The sequence below is a fragment of the Strix aluco genome, chromosome 2, assembly GCF_031877795.1.
Source record: "Strix aluco isolate bStrAlu1 chromosome 2, bStrAlu1.hap1, whole genome shotgun sequence".
Taxonomy (NCBI): domain Eukaryota; kingdom Metazoa; phylum Chordata; class Aves; order Strigiformes; family Strigidae; genus Strix; species Strix aluco.
In genome coordinates this window covers 19,204,407-19,222,223 of record NC_133932.1, presented here as the reverse complement: position 1 = coordinate 19,222,223, position 17,817 = coordinate 19,204,407, and the positions used below count along the sequence as shown (strand labels likewise).

General features: G+C 40.0%; 1 protein-coding gene across 3 annotated transcripts in view; it reads right to left on the bottom strand.

The window, feature by feature from the left end:
• The window catches only part of EPHA6 (EPH receptor A6), a 528,684-nt gene that overhangs the window by 11,751 nt on the left and 499,116 nt on the right, over nt 1–17,817 (bottom strand). For all 3 annotated transcript variants that reach the window (XM_074812331.1, XM_074812313.1, XM_074812322.1), the window contains one exon: nt 5,627–5,776. In XM_074812331.1, coding sequence (XP_074668432.1) covers nt 5,627–5,776 — 150 coding nt within the window. The remainder of the gene's footprint in view (nt 1–5,626; nt 5,777–17,817) is intronic.

Below are 17,817 nucleotides of genomic sequence, written 5' to 3'. Positions count from 1 at the left end.
AACAGTAACATAGATCTTTGCTTTCCAAAGTTAACTGACAGATTTTTTAATGAGACTGAGACAGAAGAAAGTCCAGGGGGATGCTGTCCCTGTGTCCTGCTGACATCTGAAAAATCTACCAGGAGGGAGAGGCAGCTGCTCATGCCTCATGGTATGGAGCCAATCCCAGGTGTCTGCCAAGTGTTTTGATATCTGTGGGTTGAAAGAACTATATTAGGGTAAGTTATTTTTACTATTACAAGAAACTTTCATAAGTGTAAGGACTTCTGTTTGCTACAGTAGTTTTCTTGCATATTGATTACAATCCATTAAATTTTTTTTTTTTTTTTTTTTTTTTTTAATACTGTAGTTCTGCAACATGCACTAATTTATACAGTGGCCTCTAACAGGTGTCCCAGTAGACTTCACTCACAGCTGTTCTACAAACCAAATGCATGGAATATAAATCTTCCTTTCCTCACATGAGCATTAGCAAGCCAGGCTCCTAGCACAATCTGTTCATCAGTACACTAGTTTCCTTGGAAAGTTCAATATCTTAGCTAATGTTTATTAATTAAGCAATAAGACATGACAGACTGTGCAGCAGCCCTAATTAATGGACACCTCTGGTGCCTGCCACACATCTAAGAAGTGCATTAATCAGTACCAACACAGGTTGGAAGTGACTTACCACAATAATAAAATGGTTATTTACTTAAACAAGAACATTTCTCAAAGTTAATAATGTTTTTAAGCCTCTACATTATACCATGTACAGGATTGAAAAATTTATGAGAGGCATTTTCAAACAGAGTTGCCTAAAGTTCAGCTTCCAAATCCCTGCTTAGGAGTATAAATAGAGGACACTAGATTTGCAGAGGTGTTGAGTGTCTCTGGCTTGCAGTCACCCAATGGGTACTTGTGAAAAGTTGTAGCCTCTGAAAATCAGACTGGGTTTATTTAAGTGGCAGGTATCAGTTTAACACTTCTCTTTGCATCAGCTTGGCTCTGGGCTACCTGTGCTGGCTCCTTGTGATTTGCTTGCTCTGACTGAGGGGTTGGACAAAAGACCCTTGGTAGACTTAGCTCAGCCCCACTGTTCATCTGGCTGAAGAGGTGTGTTCACATGGCAAATAAGCACCGTGTCAGACAGCACTGGACTCGTCCCTCCTAGCATTGTCTCCCTTTAGGTAGGGGTGGGCATGTCGTTGGCTTCTATGTTATGCATGTAAGAAATGAACATTTAACTGGCAGCCACTCAAAACATCACTCACTTAGGCATGGTCTAAAAAAGTGAATTAATTTCCCAAAGTTGTTTAATTAGAAAAGCAATTTGTAAGATGGAATGTCAAACTGCCTCTGTGGAGTTTATACTTGGAATACTTTTGGTACTTGACAAAACTCCACCCAATTCAATAAATATTTTATTGCTAAATAGAGAAGAGTTTTGTTATGATCAAAACACAGTAAGTGTTGTAATGTTAATGTTGCCAGACATTTTGTTGTAGCAGAACCTCTGACTATACTTATGTAAGACCTTATTAACTGTTGTTTGCATAATGTGTGTTTTATCAATCTGTTTAGTGCATGCCCCTCTCTGTTACTTTCCCTGCCATATGTACAGTATCACTGGGCTTTGGGAAAGTCCTATTATTTCTGCAAAATAAGCTCATGTGAATTCAGAGTAATTTATTGTACTAAAAGAAATGTCCCAATATCCAGCAAAGTAATCGTTACAGTATGTCTAATAACTGGAAATTTCCCAATGACATTTAGAGTCACTAAACGTATTTAGAAGGTCACAGGTGCTCACTGTTAACATTTCAGCACTGAAAGTCTGTGGGTAGGGCTCTGGAGAAAAGGAGTCCTTTGTGCTTTGCATTGCTGAACTGCAGGGAAAGCCCCCAGCAGTCAGCATCATTAGCATAAGCAGCATCCATAGGGCCCACAACATTATTCTGAATTAACAGATACTTCTGTTTTGGATGTAGGAGTAATTAAAGGTTGCTATCTTCATGCTGTGGCAGAATATTTAATATACTCTAAATGGAGGGGTCACTTTATGAATTTCACTGCTGGCATGGCCTTGAATAGCTATGTCGTAGGGTCTGATAAAGGGAAAGAGGACGGGCTGAAGCTAGCCTCAAAGAAAGGGAGAGGCAGCTGGAATGAAGGTCTCTGTTCTGCACTACTCTTACCTTGCGACTTGGACTCTATGTGAGGGTCCTACCAGTCATTCAAACCTCTTCCCAATGTGAATAGTGGGGCTGAATGGACTCGATGGAAAGTCTCTCTCTTGTCCCCTTCCCAGTTAGCGGTAACAGCCATGGGACAGTCAAGAGGTGGGCTGGTAATAGAGCCAATGTGAGGAGAAGGATTATGACTACAGGAGAAGTAAAAGAGATTATGGCAGTTGGGTTCCTCATAGAGACTTGACCCAACACCACATGAAATCACTCACAACTGGAATAGAGACTGAAATTCCCCATGTTGTAACACAAGATCGTATGACAGTGGGACACGATGATACAGCAAAAAAAGCATCTTCTTCCTACCACCTCCTCGAGCTGCAGTCACCAGCAGCTGCCCATCACCTGCAGCTAGATAAGCAGACTGCCAGGATGAAGGGCAGAGGCAAAGTTACAGAGAGGTGACATTGCAGTTGGAAGCACTGGCATTGCACAGAAGCCAGGCAGCATGGTAGGGCTGACTTTGTTCAGAAGTATCTTCAGCTTCGTGAACTTCTTTAATCTCTAAAAAAACCAACCATGAACGAGGTGCTGCAGAGGGAAGGGAGAAATGAAATACCAATTACACAGTGAGGAAAACCAGGCAAAAGACTACTGTCCACGATATGCTCAGAGGATGTGCCAGAGGCAACTGACAGGGGCAACAGCAGGAAGGACTATGAGCCAGTGCTGCATTTATGACAGTGCAGTCCCTAAACCAGGCAGTGCTAATGGGGGTGGAAGGGAAAAAGTAACTGCCCAGTGAGCCTCGCTTGTAAAGGCACATGTGGACATTGTACTTCCTACTCAGAGCACTGAGTGGACTGAAAACCATGAAATTCCATCAAAACATAAGAAAACACTTTTCTACTGTGCATGTGACCGAGCACTGGCACAGGTTGCCCAGGGAGGTTGTAGAGTCTCCATCCTTGGAGATACTCAAAACGTCATCAGAGACAGCCCCGAGCAAAGTGTTTTAGCTGACGCTGCTTGAGCAGGGAGGCTGGACTAGACAATCTTGAAAGGTCCCTCAACTTCTGCTGTTGTATGATTCTGTGATTTGCTAGTACCTTCTTCCCGGTTTCTTATTCTGTTCGATCTCCTGTTAAAAGAAGGCTCACAGTGAAGCTAACCATTGCATCTATTAGTTTGGGAAGGCAGAATATTTGAGGCTATACCTGCATTTTGATACAAAGTGCATTCCATGCAATGCAGAGTAATCTGGTTTTGCAACAGCATAAAGATAACAGACTGATATTGCCATGACTGTGTTCAGCTTTGCTTCTGAATGGAAGATTACCTCAAGAATAGCACCCTCTGCTATTACAAGGCTGAAACAATGTCCCAACTCCTTAGCAATTGGCTCCTAAAACACCACAATTTACAATGTGGCTTTTTTAAGGAAAACAATGGCAGTTTGCCTTACATTTGTTTTTGTAAGCTGTGGCAGCTCAGGAGCTGATAAGTGGCTCTCAGTTCAGGCAAGGTACTGATGCCAGGGTACTCATATTATTAGCTGGACTCTGCTTGTTCATTCTGTTTCATTAACTTTGAACCCATTGTCCAACTTCAATCAAATAAGTTGTGTAAGACTCAGCAGCTGGGTAGAGACATAACGGGGGTAGGACACAGAGACTTAACTATATGAGAAATCTGTACACAGATGATTTCACACTGTGCCCCAGGGAAAAAAATAGCCTTAATTCAGTTGTCTAAGCTTAGGTGTCTAATTTTAGGCACCCTAGGGTACCCTGCTTGGCCTTTGGTTGTTGCTGCAGAAGGACTCAGGTCTCCTGCATGTCCTGTGCCAGCCGCATGTGGAGATCTTCATTACTGTAGGGCATCTCGAAGGCCAACAGATTGCTAGCTGTGGGAAACAGAATTGACCCTACTGGGCTTATCTGATTTTTTCACAGTAGATCCATGATGTGTTTATAGTTCAGATAGTACCAAAATAACGTCTCCATTGAAGAGAAAAGGTCTATCTCAGCTCAGTGGTTGCTTGTTCTCTTCAGATGGGCAACCAGCTACCACTGTCTGCACAAACAACAGAAACATAGCTCAAAACCAGGCACAGCATGTATCATTCCATACCTGGTGTTAATTAAGGAGCACAGCAGGGAGCTGGGCTGCTGGCAGGTAGATGCGTGGAGAGGGGATGAAGGCTGTAGGCATTGTCAGGGGAGAATGATCTACAGGAGAGTTGGTCTAATTCCAAAGGGTAAACTCACAAGAGAAATGCTGGAGAGAAGTAGGATTATAGTACTGGTGAGGCTGTAGAGTACAAATCCAAAGGAAATAAGGCTTTATTAGTTCTGCTAGTCTTTTCTGTTTTGGGTGGTTTTAGTTGTTTTTTTTCTTTTCTTCCTGAAACACTCTGAAATGATGTTTTTTTAATGAAAATCTCTCTCAGATCTTTATCCCCAAATGACTGATCAGCCTTAACAAGCAACCAGACTTGAACAGCTGAATAACTTAGCAACAATATAAAAACAGCCATCTGGGAAAAGTCTTGTCAACTCTTCAGAACTGATGCAGAGGTATTCCAGGCACATATATGAGAGAGGTTAAGATGGGTTGGCTGATATTCTGCATTTTGACAGAGAGATTGATGGGTGGTGTGAAGACTGAGCATACCAGTTTGAGCTGTCATAAGGATCCATCAAACAAGAGAATTAGTGAAAATTTAAATTGTGGTGAAGAGAAAAAAACATTTCCCCTTTCCCATGCTTCGTCTTCTAGGACAAGTCTTTAATTTTACTAGAAGCAAATGTGGTTTTTTAATTGGGAAGGCTTATTTGGCCACTTTTGCAAAAAAGTCAGAGGAAAACATAACTTTGTTATGAAGGAGGACTATTGTCCTGCAGTGCGGTTAAGCCTATACATAGTTTTTAAGGTAAACAGAATACATTTAACTCTTAGAAAGGAGAATTGGCAAATACATTTCTGATGGCAGCTTAACTCTTTTAGAATTTAACTATGTATGCCCATTGAAGGGTACTGTCAGACTGTACTGGAGATAATGGGCCAACTTCAGCATCAGAATAGCTCCAGTATTACCTCAAGTTTTGATTTATATCTTAACTGAGATCTACATCAACTTGCATATCTGATGCAGATTCCCAGGGATTTGGATGAAAGCCACATACAGCCAGCATTAGGACCTGGCAAGCTGACTATGACTGTGTAGTATGTCTTTAGTCCATGGGAGGAAGCTAGTCAAGGTTTTGGTTATAGAGGGCCAAATCTTCAGGTTGCATAAATTAACTGTCCCATTGAAGTTGACAGAGTTACGCTGATTTAAATAAATTGAGGTTCCAGCCTAGAAAGTGAATGAGAAAGCAAAGTAGAGCAGGGAGTGACAATCATTTTCAAGGAACATTTCAACAACTTGTCAATTAGTCCTAGGCAGTACTTACATCCTGGTTGGACATCTCCCAGTACGGTCTCTCACCGTAGGACATCACCTCCCACATTACAATCCCATAGCTCCATGCGTCACTTGCTGAAGAGAACTTCCGGTAAGCTATCGCTTCAGGAGCGGTCCACCTTATGGGGATTTTTCCACCCTGGAAAATATGTTGAAAACTTGTCAATATGACTAGAATACAGAATAGCACATGTTTAAAAGAAAAGAAAAAAATAAATATCCTGAATGCTGAGATTCTACATTCTGTCTTCTGCCAGTTTGCCTTGTCAATTTGCTGCAAGTGGAAGGGAAGAAATATACCTTTCTTGAAATTTTTAAAAATTTGTTTTCATTTGTAGTCTAATTGACCAAAGCCAGCACTTTGTGAAAACAAAACTCCGTTCAAATAACAGAAAGCATTTTAGATGATTCATGTTTGTTCAGTCATATAATTAGTCAGAACATGCCTTTTGACCGAAAACATCCCAAGCCTGAAATTCCTAGTACTTTGACATTTAACTCTTTTTCCTTAAACAAAACAGAAACATCTATTGCAAAATGGAACACTGAAAGCACTTAATAAAATTATATAATCAGAAAGGGAACTACAGGCTTTCTGTTATTCTTTACTTCTGATAATCTCTTCTAATTTTTGTTGTGCCCTTTAAATATCCAGGTAAATAGCAAACCAAGTGTGTTTCTAATAGGCATTTCCTTAGGATGTTGAATAGTTTCATTCTGCAGCTTTCAACTTAAAGTCCAAGCGCTATCAGAAAATATTTGTAAGGACTCAATAAACCTGACTTACTCTTTACAAGACCACAGGATGCAGAACCTTCTCTGACATTAGTAATTTAAACCACTGAATCTCTTCTATTCTTCCATAGTTTATGTACGAAATCTACTTTTCCATTTCAGATCAGAGTATTTCTTCTCCAGATACATTTCTCTTTTCTAAAGTATACATTTATTATCATTCTCCATTTAACTCTATATATAAAGTAGAGAGAGAGCAGTATGCTTAAGGTGCCACTAGGTGGTAGAAGGATGCAGTCAGTGGAGCTGAGCTCACTTAGCAGTAGTTGCTTTCAACAAGCAGTAATAGATTCTGCTCACTATTATAATTGTATTTCTGACAGAAACAAAAGAAGAAATGAACTAGAACATCCGTTTGGCAATTGAAGAGAAGCCATGGTTAAAAACAAGTATGTAAATCTCTGTTAATTTGCTTTGAATATATAAGAAATTGTCTGCAAGTTTTGAGGCCTGACTTCAACTGACTGAGAAGATGCTTATTCTACCAAAAAAGTGTTCAAAAGCAAAGCTCTGTGTCTGGTGATGTGCCTGTAAGCTAACTTCTCATCACTGAGTCTCACCCACTGATGAAAAATGTATGGTTAACATATGGTTAATATGTTGTATGACAGTTATGATAGTAGCCAAGATGTCCTTTGTATGATGTTACATTTTTTGCAGCTGCTTTTTTAAAGCCTTTGCTTGCTCAGTTGTGGTTGAAGTCAGTGGCAATCCACTTACTGATTTTGGCAGTAGTAAGATAAAGGTAACACTTTATTTTGTATTTTTGCCCAAGCACTTCCCCTACCCTCTTTTTTTTTAATTCAATAATCTGGTGGTCATATCACTCCTCTGGCATGTCAGAGAGGCAAAGGACTTTACACCCCATGTGCTGCCATCTCTAAGCCCGCCCTAGCCAGCATGGCAGGGTGTGATGCTCTTGGTCCCTTCCTGGTACAGCTGTTCCACTTGGGAAGCAATTACAAATGGTTTTGGGTATGAGAATGAAGAAATAGGGTGACAAAGGAGATTTGTGATAAGACATTCTCCAAGGAAAGACCAGCCTAATTTCTTGTCTCTTTCCCAGGAGAAAGTTAAACCTTCTAAATGAATTGGATAAGAGCATTTGGTGTTTGAGCTCATGGTCTGGTTTGCAATGGTGTTTTGGTGGGATATGTGAGGCAGTGGAAGATTTAGATACTCAGTACCCCAAATGTACACTACACACTGGGCTGTCCAACGAAAAGGATGTGTCCTCTGAGCCACAGAGAGTTTGAGGGTCTAACTGCAGAGTATAGTTCAAAACATCTCCTCACACCAGAGTTATAAGCCTTATCTTTTTTACTGGATCAGGTTTAGTCCTTTATTTTTAAATATTTTATTGCCAAACTTAGGTGATTTCATCCCTAGATCCCTGGCTTCTGCAGATTTTTAGGGACAATCAGTATTTTCCTGGCTTAAGTCACAGGGTCATGGTAGGTATTTAACTCCTTCTTTGGACCTGGACACATGCACCTTTAAAAAGGTCAGTAAGAGTCATGCTGATCCGTATCACAAGAGACACTGCCCTAACAACGCTGAACATCCTTCCTCAGCAGCAGCGTATCAGTCCTGGCTGACAAGTGATGTAGAAGGTAAGACATCTGTTCCAACACAAGAGTTCACTCTCTGAACCTTGTCTTGCGAAGCACTCCCCCTTGATGCCTTTTGCTTTATGTCCACTCAAGGTACTTTCTGGAGTGCCATACCAGCATTCGAGGGAGGATGCAAAATCAAAATTCTGTATTTTCTTTCCTTATCACCGATCTCAGGAGATGACAGGGAAAAAAGTCTACCAGTGTAGATGGTTGTGTTACTATAAGACTTTATTTATCAACACAAAATGATGAATCAACAAATTTACTATGAGACTATATTTCCAATTTGGAGGGCTTTATTAATCATTCATTATTTTTCTAATTTTAATGAAAAGTCATGTTAATAATTAAATATCTACTCTTAGGGAAAACAAATCTATACACGCAAATAAAAGGCATTTGGATAATTATAGATTTTAATTTTAATGTTTATAACATAATAGGAAAATTGTTTTTTAAAGCGTGTTCTTTTCATAAATCTGATTATGTATTTCCAAATTATACTCAAAAAAGAGGTCACATCTTGAGCAGCATTTGCAGCTAGATTTGTGACTACTGGCTAGCTATGAGTTTCAAAGAATCTGATTAGACCCTACAACTAGTTTCATGATACAGCTTTACTGACTGAACCCTTTTGGACTGAAACAGTAGTGGCTCACTGAGTGTGAAAATGAGGATGGAGAACAGAGTCTTAACAAAATTCAAGGCAGTTCATGTTCAAGGGCATAAGATATGTTCAGTGTTGTAATGTAAAATAAAATTCTTTTCTGCTAGCTCTAATAACAGGGTGAAGCAAAACCTCTAAAATTTTTACAATGGATTCATCCTATGTATGAAGATGTTCTGTTCATAAAAATGTAAATTTCAATACTTAATTATGTTTGCAGAATATCTTTCTATGCAAAAAAGTTGGTTTATTTATTTGAAAGCCATTCAAAAGGCAGAGGTTGCAATATGACTACCTTAAGAGATGTATATGACTGAACAGTAGTAATAGCTGCTCATGCATAATAAAAGAACACATGAGGTTTAGAATAGCTGAAAATATATTTCCTGTTTCTGATTAGAGTAATAAACAGTGTTACTAATATTGCACATCTTTTTAAATTTTGATCTAACTGGGAAATAGTTACTGTTTACACAATGCCTCACCTTCAAATTAAGATAATTTATAAATCAGATATTTTACTACTGTAGCAATGAAATCTGTCACAGCTCCCTGTATCAGAAAGCCCTTACACAAGCCCATTTTGCTTTTACGTTATTCGCTCTCTTTTGAAGGCTGGGGGGAAGGGGCAGAAGGAGCGTTAGGAACCAAATTGTATTTCATTTCATTTCATTTCATACCTTAATAATGACATCAGTGATAAGCTAATTTTATTTTCACATAGTAAAAGAACACTAACACTGCTATTCAAATAATTAGAATTCAGCCTTCTTTTCTGTATGCTGCCAGCTGAATAGTGTCTATCTTGATTTTTTTCTTGATTGTAATTTAATAAGCAATTTTACTATGCAGTGTCAAGAGTCCCCTTGCAATTGAACATTAGGCTCACATTGCTTACCTTGTAGAACTGTTTAGAGATCAGTCCTTGAAATTAAATTTACCCCCTTGCCCACCCACACCCACGCTTGCTTTCCCCACAGAGTTGGCAACAGCACAGCTTGCCACACATTTAAAGACAGAATTGAAACTACATGTTGCAGAATGCCTCATTCTTTCACCCAAGCTATGCATGAGGGAAAGAGTCTTCCCAAAATGCCATCTCTTCTCTGAACTTAGAACAAAAAAATGTGCCTATGCTCTGTTACGTGAAGAGACCCTGGCGAGGCAACTGACACTGACATTATATGTTGTACAACGGGCCACAAAGTCTATCCCTTACTCTGCGTTTTTGGCATCTCCCACTTTCTTTAATTAAATAATTAAACATATTTTAGAACTCCAGCAGAACAATGTACCTGGCAGCTACGGCCCATTACTCTACCATGATGAAGGTCGGGATGTATCAGCAACCTCAGATTGCTTGATGTGCAAAATGACAGAGAGGGCACAGAAGCAAAGAAGGAAGCCTGTTAGATGCCCAGAACTTTTGGCATGCCCTGCTAGCTAATTAAAGTGAGGAGTAATACCACTGAGAACCTTAGATATAAAACTGAAGGTAAGATGTATGAGCTCCTACTGGATGTGCAAAGACAGTGATACACGTGAGCAACCAGAAGCAGACACAGTGCATCAGACTCACGATGTCCCAGAACTAGCATGATGTGAAACAATGCCTCTTTCCCTTGAAAAGCCTGTTCTGTATTTTCTTTGAATGACAGACACTGCAGACGGACTGTCACAGAGCTGGCTGCAGTTTTACTGAATACTGAGGTGCAAACCCTTCAGTTCCAGGTGCACAGACATCTAGAACTGCCTATTTCTAGGACAAAAGGTACTGAACTATGTGCAGCATTAGTCTAATCTGGGACAATAATTCCTATGCATCTGTCAGTTACTATTCCTTTATGTTACGTTAACCTGTCAGTTACTTATTCCTTATACAATGTTACTGAATCGTGCAATAATTTTTCCATGACACAAGTGTAGTATCTGTCTTTTTCTCCACCCCAAATGACAGAAATGGGGAAAAAAAGAACTTCAGAGTGAAGAGAGACAAAAGTAATGAGAGATTAGTTTTAAATATTGGACATAATTCATCATTCTGTATAAAAGCCTTATGCCACTTCACTGGAGCAATGCTTTTATTTCAGCATATGAATCAAATTTTTCATGTGCAAAGTTACAAATAGTCAGAATTTAGCATCCTCAAATCATAATTTAAAACTATTCAGTATTATCAACAGTCTTCCATAGCGTCTATTGAAATATCAGAGAAACTACATGGCAAGATAACAAAAATTCTCTGAAAAAGCATTTCAGAATTTGTTCTCATTATGCCCAATTCCAGTCAGTTCTACCAGTCTTTCATTTCCCTCAGAACTGAAATGAACAAAACTCACTGATTTTCAAAAAGACTGGATTTGCTTTTAATCTCTGGGAAAATATTCATTTTCTTTCAAATATCCTGATTAACAATGCTAAAGTTAAATATGTGGAACTTGATTTTTTCCCCCTAAGTTAGCTATCCAATTTTTCAGAACAAGTTATTTTTGATTTTGAGAAGATGTCAATTTTAGTGAATATTAACCCCTACAGTACACATCTATTTGTGTCTTCAAAAAGGGGGAAAGCTGTGGATGGATAGAAAGAATCAGCACTTAAGATATTGGCAGAACTAAAACGGTCAACTTGAAACGTCTGTCTACTGATCATCAGAAACACTTCATGTTAATTAGCATTAACATCAGAGGTATAGCAGGATGCTTCTCCAAAATACTCTACCCAACCTCTCATTTTGTCTTCCTAAAGGTCATCAGTAAGATGAATTGAGTAGTGGTATACATACACACAAAACCTCCAGAAATACAGACATATCCTACCCTACCGTCTTTTAGTTCAAAAATTAAAATATTAAAATATTAAATTACTTTGCTAAAAAGGAGAATTATGAAATCCAGAATGATCTCTACACAGCTGGGATTCTCAGTAGTAGTAGTAGCATTTCCTTTGAAACAAAACCCTTCAACATGCAGTTCTTTGCCTGTTCTGAGGAATTGATCTTCACTTGGGTTGAAAGATAAGTAGTCTGATAAAAATGCATAGCTTTGACCCTCAAAATCCACATAAACAGTAGTGAATATTTCTGACCACTTACATCTGTCCTGCATTCATGTTTTCTTGACAGTGCAATTTAAAGAACTTTATACAATGACAAATATACAGCAAAGTACCAAATACCATTGGTTGATACCTTTGTCTCTTGTTTGTGTAACTAACTGGACTACAGACATCTTTTCTTGTTAGCTGTGATGCATTTATCTACAAGGTATCATTGAAACACCCAAGGTTTTTACCCATTTATTTTAAGAACATATATTTGTTTAGTTTTTAAATGACCAAAGTAGTTCATTCCCTAGATTGAGCAAAAGGGGTCCGTGTTTGAAGATGAGCAGAGGTCTCGCTCTTCCAGAGCTGAAAGCTCAGTGTGCTTTTCTTTAGAAGAGGAAGGGGAGAGAAAGTAAAGAGGAAGAAAGGAAAGACAGAAAAGAGAAAAAAAAGATTCAGAAGTTAACTGCTTTACACATCAGTACAGACAGCTAGAGCTGTCAGAGAGCAGCCAGAGCAGGGCTACTCCCCAAGGGTGGGGGAGGCAGGAGCGGCCGGCACGCAGGCTGGGAGATGCCCTCGTGGGCAGGGTGCACCCCATGGCACCTGGGGGGATGAGCAGGGCAGGGTGGTGATCGACCATCCTGTGAGCATCAGGCGAAGGAAAGGTAGCAAGCCAAGGTGAATCCAACATATCCAAACAACTTCAATCCAACAGGGCTGGGGCTGGCCAGCCACAATGTCGCTGGAGCAGGGATTGATGGACCCAAGCTGAACTGAAATAGGGTCCCAGGCCCATGGGCAGGGGTGGAGGGAAGTCCCAGCAGGCTGGTAAGGACTGGTGGTGTCCTCAGAGCCCTGGTAAGAACTAGACAATTGTACACAAGTATTTTGAAAAACCTCTTTGTGACTAGTCTTCTGAAAGGTAATGGTGAGACTGATGGGGCCAAGGAATCTTATAATGTTTTAGAGAGTGGGATTTTGCATTTCCCTAGGATTAAGAATGCACCAGTGAATTTTACAGTATTGGGTGCCTGGCCCTCAATAACAGAGAAACCCTTTCCTTTTCTGAAATTAAATATCAGAACCATGCATCTCTACCAAATCCAGTTTAGAAACTATAGCACTACTTGACAGTAATGATAGGAAAAAATGTCATTTTTCTAGAAACTCATATTTCTGGCAAAGATCTATCTCTTTTCAAGAGCATCAATTTCAAGCTATCTGCCAGCTGTGTCAGCACAGCTCACATTACAGCCGTAACCAATTTCTTGAAAGTTACTCCTACAGATCTCTTCAATCTGCACATCCAGAGCCTATCCACTTTGCTTACACAAGTAGTCCTGCTGAAGTCAATGGAAAACGTGAAAAGGATTTGTTCTGAGATGTTTATTTGAAGGATGCCTTACTTTGCAGAACTCTGTAACAAAGGAATTTGCTACGAAGTCCATTCTTACAGCAGAACTGAGTTACAGAATACAAGTCTTTCTCTAAACCCAAGTAATTTAAATGGAAAAAAAAAATAGATGTTACTAGGCAATATTCTTTCTTAAAAGCATCAATGAAGACTTGTCTCTGAAAGGGTGCCCCTGACTTGCCCAGGGTTTCGTGAAGTGTTTATTGGATCAAAAGTAAACTGTTAGCTTGTGCTGCTTGAACACTTCATGTCATTAACTATCACTAATGATTTCACAGCTACTGATTTCCACATGCATATCTAGTTGACATGCACAACAAACAGTTCCTATGTTTCAGTAACCAAGTGGCCTCTCTCTGGCCATAATTCCCAGATCATTCATACTGCCTTGTCCTTGAACTCCTGCCATAATTCCTACCACACCATACAATTTGAAGTGGCCAATAAAAACTCAGAAACATATGGAAACTCGAAAATTAAGGACAAAATGAAAGGGATATAAATGCAAAATTAACATCATATAGGCTACGGTTCTGTCTCCAGTATACATTTTCATACTCCATTCTTTGGGATGCTCTACTAGACAGAATGTAGGAACCTAGATACTGAATCCAGATACAACTTGTTCCGGGGTACACTAGATTTTATTCTTCTAAGGCTTCTTCAAAACTTTATTCTAGAAATGAATTGGAAAACATCACAAAAATTATACTTTTCTTTTGAGAGTGTAATGGTTTAGCCCCTGCCGGGGTCTGAGACCACGCGGCCGCTGCCCCTCCACCATAAAGGGAGTGAAATACAAAGCCCCGGTCTGAGATAAGGACAGGTTTAATACAGCAGTGCAATAGCAACACAACAAACAGCAATAATAAGAATAACAGTGATAACAATGAACAGAGCAAAGTATATCTACCAATATAGGAGTGAGAGGAGCAGATGTATAAAACCACGCGCCCTGCGCTCCCGCGCCAGGATGTGACGTCCGCATGGTATCTGAATAACCCGGCTAGAGCTCCCCCCCCCACTGCTGGGGAAACTTAACCCTATCCTGGTTAAACCAGGACAGAGAGTTAGTGTCATACACACATATACAGATGATGATCAAAATTATTATGAGACTGAGCTATTCTGCAAGTATCTTTGCTTTAGTTTTCATCCCAGCTGCATCAGGAAGTGCAGAGGAGAATTAATATCTTAGTAACTGATGAATTAAATATTCTGCTCACATTTTTGTGAGGTCACTATATCCTCACAAACTTCTCATTATATCCTGAAGGAGTTTGCTGTTATTTAAGTTTCAGTCAATTAATGGATAAATAGCTGGTCAAAAGATAGGAAACAAACAATCAGAAAGAAAAGGTCAGATTTTAGAGTGGCATCCCCCAGGGACCAATGCTCATGTCCTGCTGGCAGCATATGTAGAATCTACAATACAGGCTGGACAGTGAACAGGTAAAATTGTGCTAGCCGTTGAAAGGCATTCATGGTAATAAAGATGATGATTGACAAAAATTTGCCAAATAATCTTATGATACAGAGTTGCCAAGTTATAAAATGTCAAAAATTCAGTGCCATTGTGATGCACACAGAATAAAATGCTCCTAACTTTACATAAAAATAACAGGAATCTACTAAGCTATCACTGCTCAAGACAGATCTTGTGGTTATAACAGATAAACAGCTCTGTAACAGTATCAACTCCATGCTCAAAAGCAGATCAAAGGGAAAAGATGAAATGAAATCATAGAAATGATTAGGAAAAGAAAAAAGCATGGCACCGTTGAAACCTAGAATATTCCTGCATATTGCTTACTGATTGCACTCTTCATCCCCCAACCAAGAAGGATACACTGAAACTAACAGACCTGTAGGAAAAGACAGGATGGGTGTTCAAAGGTACAGAATAAATGAAACTAGAAAAGGTCTGTGCAACCCTAATATAATAGAGCTGATAAAAGGTGGAGAGTATAGAATCAGGGTGCACCAAATGCTAAGTGGCCAGTAGCAGATTAAAAACTTCCAACAAAAAACATTTGTTTTTTGTTTTTGTTTTTTCTTTACAAGGAAACACTGCTACAGGATGTCATGGACTCTAAAAATACAAACATCTCCAAAAAGTAACTAGATAAACTTACAGAAGAAATATTAATGAAGGATATTCTGTATAAAGACCTGCCTCTGATTTAAAGAAGTCTTTGAGCCACAGACCACTAAAAGCTCGATAACCAAAACTGAGGATGCATCACTCTCTTACTATAGTCGTCCTCGGAATTGGCTACTTGCTTGCATTTTGGAGACACGCTTCTGAGCTCACAAGCATGGGGGTTGTCTGAGTTTGACCATTATTCCCTTCCTATGATCTCAGTTCACTTGCAGGTAAAATATAAACACATGGTATAATAGTGTAACTGGAAAAAAGTGGATGATGAGCATGGACTTTTTGGGGGAAAGACAGTTAAAGAAAATAAAAAAGTTAAATTTAAAGAAAGGCACCCAAAGTGAGGTGCAATTTGATGTCAGACAGTGTAATTGTAGATGGCTATCTGAAGATCACAAGACATTTGTTGTTTGTTGTTGGTTCTATGACTACATACATTTCTATGTCCTTGTACAGGACCCCAACGTTTATAGATATCCTTTACGACTAAACCCTTTGACAAAAGGAAGTAAAGAGTTCTACTGTTAGTAAGTTTTAGCAATAGAAAAAGAACTGAATACTGAGGAGATAAACTGGCAGACTGTTATCTGTAAAAGTACTGCCCTGAGACAGTGAGGGCTGGCTTATTGGGTGAGTGCATGGAGGTCTTATGCTTGCTCCGTGGAGGGATGACACTATCTTGTAAAGATTTTGGTCTCACATCTTTCATCAGGAATAAATAATTTCACTTAGGAGAGAAAAGGGAGTAAAAGTATTCCCAGACTGTTGGGAAGCGTGCAAATTTCACATCTCTAAGTGAGCGCACATACTGCATAAAAATATTGTTTATATATTGTAGGGGAGATGGGAGAACAGATGCTGATGAAGGCGAAGCAGCTGAGTCCAGGGCCATGGGTCAAGAAGCATGACAGGGGCCAGGGACCTGTGAAATACTGGGCACCATCCCCTGCCTTCCCATCTGGGTACAGGGAGGGACGAAGGCGAGGAACAGCTTGCCAAGGCCAGGGTGGGCAGTGGGGCTCAGCAGAGAAGAGGACAGTAACAGCCGTTTCTCCTGCACTAGGCCAAAATGCTCCCAGTGCCGTCCCGCTGGTTTTTCAAAGAAATGAAGTGTAGGAGCCACAGCTGCACTGCTGGCATGTCTGTATATCAGCCAGCCCCCAGGCTAGGAGCTTTCAACCGCTGGCAATTTCAAGAAGCATGGATGACAGAAAGGTAGAGACAGGAAAGACATCAAAGTCTAGATCAAATCACCTAAACGTGGTGTCTACTGTCCCTACAGGCACTGTCACCTGCTTGCTAGCTGTCATTTTGGGAAAATGCAGGTCTCCCACTGTCTTGTGTCTGCCAATCCTCTGCAGAGATCTCAGGTTCCCCATGATATCTCAGAGGGTACTGGACCTCTACGTATAGGCAGCTGATCCCTTCCCAATTTCCCACATATTTAATGAAAAACAGTATCTAAGCAAATGAGAAAGGATCAAATATTTCTCCTGATGGAAAGGCAGAAGAGCTCAGTATGTAGCCATTCTTCTGGACCAGCCACCATAGAAGGCAGTGGCTCAGTGGCTGATCAGGTTGCACAACGCTGGACACAGCATGCTGCCACTTGCCCTGGCAAACTAGGCAAACATTTGGTCTACTGGGGAGATAGGTGTAGAGATATGAAAGGGGCTAATGAGTAATTGGATATTGTATGAGGCCACAGGGACATGGGAGGGATCTAAACTTTACCTGGGAAGTGAATCTGGTAGAGCCCAGCAGGAAGCTGGAGGCACTGAGAAGGTGCCATGGGGAGACTCTGAGAAGATTAGAAGTTACACTATTGAGGCTGCAGAAGACAGCCTGAGAACTAGGATAACTGTAGCATGAAAATGCAGTTGATGTCTATAATGGAGCCCTAGGACATAGGGCTTCATTAATTTGCTTCTCATGAAATAAATTTTTCCCTACCCTCTGACCAGGGAAGGTATCCTGTTACAGCAGAAGTTATGACACACCATTATCGTGCCGTAACTGCACAAACATGTATGAAACTTATCACCAAAAAATTACAAAGAAATGAACACACGAGAGAAGTTTTCAGTCCAAGTTAAACTTCACAACAAAGTTTCTCTGATATTTCTATTTGGTTTAGTGACATACTGGTATTGTCCATAGATCACTGCAGCGTGGCAGCATGCAAATTGTTGAATAATAGGATAACCATCTGTTTGATGATGGATAGTTTGGCGCAGAAACGTGGTCGAGCCTTCCTGCGGATATCCATGTTCAACTAAATCTCTGTCAACTGTCTGAATAAAGGGCACTGAACATCAAGTTAGTTTCTATTTCAGTGTCACCAGCAGCTTACCAGGACAAAGCATTGACTGATGCTTATGATGGCAGCTCCAGTCATACTAATGGCAATGCCAGTTTAATATATAGTGTTTATACTAGTGTAATGTCGGTTTACAGACACTGAGAATCTTCTTCTGACCTT